The sequence below is a fragment of the Salmo salar genome, chromosome ssa27, assembly GCF_905237065.1.
Source record: "Salmo salar chromosome ssa27, Ssal_v3.1, whole genome shotgun sequence".
In the NCBI taxonomy this organism is placed as follows: Eukaryota; Metazoa; Chordata; class Actinopteri; order Salmoniformes; family Salmonidae; genus Salmo; species Salmo salar.
The window spans coordinates 14,472,743-14,480,297 of record NC_059468.1 but is presented as its reverse complement, the minus strand read 5'-3'; the positions used below and the strand labels follow the sequence as shown (position 1 = coordinate 14,480,297).

At 42.3% G+C, this 7,555-nt stretch overlaps 1 protein-coding gene across 1 annotated transcript; it reads right to left on the bottom strand.

Annotated features, from left to right (window-relative positions):
- Nucleotides 1-2,465: 2,465 nt before the first annotated feature.
- LOC123730975 (mucin-5AC-like) lies at nt 2,466-4,476 on the bottom strand. The gene has a single exon (XM_045709773.1). It carries the CDS (start codon nt 4,017-4,019, stop codon nt 2,652-2,654), a length of 1,368 nt encoding a protein of 455 aa, XP_045565729.1. The 5' UTR covers nt 4,020-4,476; the 3' UTR covers nt 2,466-2,651.
- Between the last annotated feature and the right edge of the window lie 3,079 nt (nt 4,477-7,555).

Below are 7,555 nucleotides of genomic sequence, written 5' to 3'. Positions count from 1 at the left end.
TTGTAGTTGTCGTAGAAGGTGCTTCAGTTATAGAAGTCGTAGGAGCTACAGTTGTTGTAGTAGAAGCTGCAGTGGTTGTCGAATTAGGTGCTGCAGGTGTAGTGGTCCTAGGAGCTACAGTTGTTGTTGTTGTAGTAGGTGTTGTAGTTGTTGTAGGAGCTACAGTTGTCATTGTGGTAGTAGGTGCTGCAGTTGTAGTGGTAGTAGAATATGTAGTTGTCGTAGAAGCTACAGTTGTTGTTGTAGGTGCTGCTGTTGTGGTTGTCGTAGGAGGTTCAGTTGTCGTTGTAGGTGCTTCCGTTGTGGTCGTAGGATCTAAAATTGTTGTAGTAGGAACTGCAGTTTTGTAGTTGTCGTAGCAGCTGCATTAGTTGTTGTCGTAGTAGGTGCTTCAGTTGTAGAAGTCGCAGGAGCTACAGATGTTGTCGAAGGAGCTACAGTTGTTCTTGCATGTGCTGCAGTTGCAGTGGTTGTAGTAGGTGATGCATTTGTAGTTGTCGTAGCAGGTGCTGCAAGTGTAGTTGTCGTAGCAGGTGCTGCAGGTGTAGTTGTCGTAGTAGGTGCTGCTGGTGTAGTGGTTGTAGGAGCTGCAGTGGTTGTTGAAGTAGGTGTTGCAGTTGTAGTGGTCATAGGAGCTACAGTTGTTGTTGTAGGAGCTTCAATTGTAGTTGTAGCAGGTGCTGCAGTGGTTGTCGAAGTAGGTGCTGCAGGTGTAGGAGCTACGGTTGTCGTTGTTGGTGCTGCAGTTGTGGTTGTTGTAGGAGCTGCATTTGTAGTTGTCGTCGTAGGTGCTGCAGTTGTTGGTGTTGTAGTTGTCGTAGTAGGTTCTTTTGTTGTGGTTGTCGTAGGAGCTTCAGTTGTAATGGTTGTAATAGGTGCTGCACTTATGGTTATCGTAGGAGTTGCAGTTGTTGTATGTGCTGCAGTCATAGTGGTTGTAAGAGCTACAGTTATTGTAGTAGGAGCTGAAGTGATTGTCGAAGTAGCTGCTGACGTTGTAGTGGTTGGGGATTTACACTGCTCAAAAAAAAATAAAGGGAACACTTAAACAACACAATGTAACTCCAAGTCAATCACACTTCTGTGAAATCAAACTGTCCACTTAGGAAGCAACACTGATTGACAATAAAATTCACATGCTGTTGTGCAAATGGAATAGACAACAGGTGGAAATTATAGGCAATTAGCAAGACACCCCCAATAAAGGAGTGGTTCTGCAGGGGGTGACCACAGACCACTTCTCAGTTCCTATGCTTCCTGGCTGATGTTTTGGTCACTTTTGAATGCTGGCGGTGCTTTAAAATCTAGTGGTAGCATGAGACGGAGTCTACAACCCACACAAGTGTCTCAGGTAGTGCAGCTCATCCAGGATGGCACATCAATGCGAGCTGTGGCAAGAAGGTTTGCTGTGTCTGTCAGCGTAGTGTCCAGAGCATGGAGGCGCTACCAGGAGACAGGCCAGTACATCAGGAGACGTGGAGGAGGCCGTAAGAGGGCAACAACCCAGCAGCAGGACCGCTACCTCCGCCTTTGTGCAAGGAGGAGCAGGAGAAGCACTGCCAGAGCCCTGCAAAATGACCTCCAGCAGGCCACAAATGTGCATGTGTCTGCTCAAACGGTCAGAAACAGACTCCATGAGGGTGGTATGAGGGCCCGACGTCCACAGGTGGGGGTTGTGCTTACAGCCCAACACCGTGCAGGACGTTTGGCATTTGCCAAAGAACACCAAGATTGGCAAATTCGCCACTGGCGCCCTGTGCTCTTCACAGATGAAAGCAGGTTCACACTGAGCACGTGACAGACGTGACAGAGTCTGGAGACGCCGTGGAGAACGTTCTGCTGCCTGCAACATCCTCCAGCATGACCGGTTTGGCGGTGGGTCAGTCATGGTGTGGGGTGGCATTTCTTTGGGGGGCCGCACAGCCCTCCATGTGCTCGCCAGAGGTAGCCTGACTGCCATTAGGTACCAAGATGAGATTGATGCTATGGACCGGCCCGCCCGTTCCCCAGACCTGAATCCAATTGAGCACATCTGGGACATCATGTCTCGCTCCATCCACCAACGCCACGTTGCACCACAGACTGTCCAGGAGTTGGCGGATGCTTTAGTCCAGGTCTGGGAGGAGATCCCTCAGGAGACCATCCGCCACCTCATCAGGAGCATGCCCAGGCATTGTAGGGAGGTCATACAGGCACGTGGAGGCCACACACACTACTGAGCCTCATTTTGACTTGTTTTAAGGACATTACATCAAAGTTGGATCAGCCTGTAGTGTGGTTTTCCACTTTAATTTTGAGTGTGACTCCAAATCCAGACCTCCATGGGTTGATAAATTGGATTTTGTTGTCAGCACATTCAACTATGTAAAGAAAAAAGTATTTAATAAGATTATTTCTTTCATTCAGATCTAGGATGTGTTGTTTAAGTGTTCCCTTTATTTTTTTGAGCAGTATATTTCTTGTCGTAGAAGCTACAGTTGTTGTTGTAGGTGCTGCTGTTGTGGTTGTCTTAGGAGCTTCAGTTGTCGTTGTAGGTGCTTCCGTTGTTGTGGTCGTAGGATCTAAAATTGTTGTAGTAGGAACTGCAGTTATGGTTGTCGTAGGAGGTTCAGTTGTCGTTGTAGGTGCTTCCGTTGTTGTGGTCGTAGGATCTAAATTGTTGTAGTAGGAACTGCAGTTGTGGTTGTCATAGGAACTGCATTTGTAGTTGTCGTAGCAGCTGCATTAGTTGTTGTCGTAGTAGGTGCTTCAGTTGTAGAAGTCGCAGAAGCTACAGATGTTGTCGAAGGAGCTACAGTTGTTCTTGCATGTGCTGCAGTTGCAGTGGTTGTAGTAGGTAATGCATTTGTAGTTGTCGTAATAGGTGCTGCAAGTGTAGTTGTCGTAGCAGGTGCTGCAGGTGTAGTTGTCGTAGTAGGTGCTGCTGGTGTAGTGGTTGTAGGAGCTGCAGTGGTTGTTGAAGTAGGTGTTGCAGTTGTAGTGGTCATAGGAGCTACAGTTGTTGTTGTAGGAGCTTCAATTGTAGTTGTAGCAGGTGCTGCAGTGGTTGTCGAAGTAGGTGCTGCAGTTGTAGGAGCTACGGTTGTCGTTGTTGGTGCTGCAGTTGTGGTTGTTGTAGGAGCTGCATTAGTAGTTGTCGTCGTAGGTGCTGCAGTTGTAGGTGTTGTAGTTGTCGTAGTAGGTTCTTTTGTTGTGGTTGTCGTTGGAGCTTCAGTTGTAATGGTCGTAATAGGTGCTGCACTTGTAGTTGTCGTAGTAGGTTCTTTAGTTGTGGTTGACGTAGGAGCTTCAGATGTAATTGTCGTAATAGGTGCTGCACTTGTGGTTATCGGAGTAGCTTCAGTTGCAGTTGTATGTGCTGTAGTCGTAGTGGTTGTAAGAGCTACAGTTGTTGTAGTAGGAGCTGAAGTGATTGTCGAAGTAGCTGCTGACGTTGTAGTGGTTGGGGATATATTTGTTGTCGTAGAAGCTACAGTTGTTGTTGTAGGTGCTGCTGTTGTGGTTGTCGTAGGAGCTTCAGTTGTCGTTGTAGGTGCTTCTGTTGTAGTGGTCGTATGATCTAAAGGTGTTGTAATAGGATCTGCAGTTGTGGTTGTCATAGGAGCTGTATTTGTAGTAGTCATAGGAGCTACAGTTGTTGTTGAAATAGCTACAGTTGTTGAAGCTGCAGTGGTTGTCGAAATAGGTGCTGCAGTTGTAGTGGTCGTAAGAGCTACAGTTGTAGTGGTAATAGGATATATAGTTGTTGTAGAAGCTACAGTTGTTGTTATAGGTGCTGCTGTTGTAATCGTCGTAGTAGGTGTTGTGGTTGTCCATGGAGCTTCAGTTGTCATTGTAGGTGCTTCTGTTGTGGTCATAGGATATACAGTTGTTGTAATAGGAGTTGCAGTTGTCGTCGTAGGAGCTGCATTTGTAGTTGTCGTAGTAGGTGCTTCAGTTATAGAAGAAGTAGGAGCTTCAGTTGTTGTAGTAGTAGCTGCAGTGGTTGTCGAAGTAGGTGCTGAAGTTGTAGTGGTCATAGGAGCTACAGTTCGTGTAGTGGAATCTGCATTGGTTGTCGTAGGAGCTACTGTGCTTGTCGTAGGAGCTACTGTGGTTGTCGTAGGAGCTACAGGGGTTGTCGTAGGAGCTACAGGGGTTGTCGTAGGAGCTACAGTTGTTGTCGTAGGAGCTACAGTTGTTGTTGTAGGAGCTTCAGTTGTTGTCGTAGGAGCTTCGGTTTTGTAAACTGCAGTTGTGGTCAGAACTCCATGGATATTCCAGCATAAAAACACTGTGGTTTATGAGATGAATGGTTAATATGTTTATTGCGCACAATATCAACATTTCCAAGATTTCCCTTCATCACCATGGAGCAGTTTTCGACATCTTTATTATGTACAATTATAATTTATAGCTTTATAAATTAAATAAAATGATTCCCTTGATTATTAATAATATTACCTATAATACCTTATTGAGATTACCACACTTGAGTTGTATTTTTTTGTTGTTGAAAAGATGGTACATTTTTCATTACAGTAGTGTGGTAATATTTATTATTTTATTATTAACCTTTATTTAACCAGGAAAGGCTCATTGAGATTTAAAATCTCTTTTTCAAGAGCGTCCTGGCCAAGATAGGCAGCGCCAAGTCATTACAAAAATTAGACAAACAACATGAAAAACTACAAGTAATCTAGTAAAAACCATAAAATTAACAAAGAATATAACAAAATCAAAAACAGCAAATTAAAAACATTGACAGGTCAGGGAATCAGTCTCAAGATCATTCATCAGTGATTTAAAATACCAATCGGGACAAGTTCTTCCAGTTTAAAAGTATTTTGTAAGGCATTCCAAGACGATGGCGCAGAGTACATAAAAGCCCTTTTACCAAATTCAGTTCGGACATTTGGAACAGTTAGCAAGATAAAGTCCCTCGAACGAAGAGAGTACCCACCACATTTCTGAACAATAAAAATGCCCAAATAAAAAGGTAGTAAACCCAAAATGGTTTTGTAAATAAAAGTATACCAGTGACTGAGCCTACGAGTGACTAGAGAAGGCCAGCCAACCCTGGTATACAAAGTGCAGTGGTGCGTAAGGGTTTTGCAATTTAAAATAAATCTCAAAGTGCCATGGTAAAGGGTGTCAATTGATCTCAAACACTGAGCGGAAGCATTTATATATAAAATATCCCCATAGTCTAGTAAAGGCATAAATGTAGCTGATACTAGCCTCCTTCTGGCTTCAAAAGAAAAACAAGCCTTATTCCTAAAATAAAATCCTAATTTCAGCTTCAATTTTTTTGTAAGTTGTTGAATATGCATTTTAAAAGAGAGGCCATCATCAATCAAAATTCCAAGATATTTATATGAGGTTACAACCTCAATCTCCTTGCCCTGAAAGGTAGTAATAGGTGAAAGGTTCAGGGGTCTATTTCTTGCTTTAGAAAACACCAGAAGTTTAGTTTTGTCAGTATTGAGGATAAGCTTCAATTGAGACAAGGTATGTTGAACAGTATTAAAAGCAGTTTGCAAGTTCTGGAAAGCTTTTGTAAGAGATGAAGCACAACAGTAAATAACAGTATCATCAGCATAAAAATGAAGTTGTGCATTTTGGACATTTTTGTCTAAATTATTTATATAAATAGTGAATAAGAGAGGACCAAGTACAGAGCCTTGGGGCACACCATTTAAGACAGACAATTTAACAGACCTAAGCCCATCAAATTGAGTGCACTGAGTTCTATCAGACAGATAGTTAACAAACCATGCAACTGCATGCTCTGAAAGACCTACACTCGACAATCTCTGCCTTAGTATAGCATGATCAACTGTATCAAAAGCCTTAGAGAGATCAATAAAAAGTGAGACACAATGCTGTTTTTTGTCAAGAGCTTCAGTGATATCATTTAAAACCTTCATGGCTGCTGTAATTGTGCTATGCTTCTTCCTGAAACCCGATTGGTACATTGATAAAATAGAGTTAGTATATAAAAACTCTTTTAGCTGGTCACTCACAAGGGTTTCAAGTATTTTCATCAGGGGTGACAGCTTTGAGATTGGCCTATAATTATTTAAAAGAGTTGGATCTCCCCCCTTTTAAAAGTGGCAGGACAAATGCTGATTTCCAGATCTTTGGAATTTCATTACATTCCAGGGTTAGATTAAACAGATATGCAAGTGGTTCAGCTATGAAATCAGCTGCCAGATTTAAAAGCAGGGATCCAAAAGATCAGGACCTGCAGGCTTTCTCTGATCTAAGGATTTCAGGGCTTTATGTACCACCTGCACTGAGAATGGCAAAAAGCTAAAAGTTTGACCAGCTCTCACTGGTTCATCCACACAAGGTTGTACAGAGACAGAGGACACTGAATCAAACAGCCTACCAGATGATACAAAGTGCTCATTGAAACAATTCAGCATTTCAGTTTTGTCAGATATAGCAACAGAGTCCTTCAATACACATGACGGTAATTCATTAACATTACTGTTACCAGACATAGACTTAATAGCCTTCCAAAACTTTCTAGGGTCATTCAGGTTATCAGTGGTAACAGACATAAAATATTCAGATTTGGCCTTCCTGAGAAGAGAAGAACACTTGTTTCGTAACTGCCTAAAAACAAGCCAATCAGCATCAGAACACGATTTCCTTGCTTTAGCCCAGGCTAGATTACGGTCGTGAACAATGCAAGAAAGCTCAGACGAAAACCATGGATTATCCCTCCCTTTAACCCTGAACCTGCGGAATGGAGCATGTCTGTTTACTATTTGGAGAAAACCATCATGAAAGAATTTCCAGGCAGTTTCCACATCAGGGATAAGCTCAATCTTGCTCCAGTCAAAATAAAACAAATCATGAAAGAAAGCCTGCTCAATGAAACACTTCAGATTTCTCTTACGAATAAAAACGCGGGTTAGACTTAGAAATCTTAGTATTTCTAATAGCAACAACAGCACAATGGTCACTTAAATCATTACAAAAAACACCAACCGCAGAATATTTATGTGGAACATTTGTCAATATCAAATCAATCAGGGTAGATTTATCAGGGCATTTTAGATTAGGGCGAGTGGGTGAGTTAATCAACTGGGTAAGATTCATAGAATTACAAAACATTTTTAAATCATCAGACACCGGCATTAACCAACACCAGTTAAGATCACCAATCAAAATCATTTCACTGTAAAGAAGTTTAGACATGAGGTGCGTCAAAGAAGAAAATGCATCACCGAGAGCAGAGGGGGGTCTATAACAGCCAATCACAGTTATAGAAAGACCCTTAGAAACCTCAATATTCAAAGCAAGAAATTCCAACTGTTTACAAATAGTTTCAGACTTTGCCACACTTACAGGGAATTTCGTTTTTACATATATAGCCACACCCCCACCTTTCTTAACCCGATCAGTGCGATAAACATTGTAACCAGTTATACAAATATCCGTATCAAGAACAGACTTGCTGAGCCAGGTTTCAGAAAACACAATTATATCAGCATCAGTTGATTTAGCCCAAATCCTAACCCCATCCATTTTTGACAACAGGCTGCGTACATTTAAATGAAAA

Bases quoted from the DNA above. Each gene is read 5' to 3' on its own strand.
- LOC123730975 (XM_045709773.1), bottom strand. From the start codon at position 4,019: ATGACCACTACAACTTCAGCACCTACTTCGACAACCACTGCAGCTACT.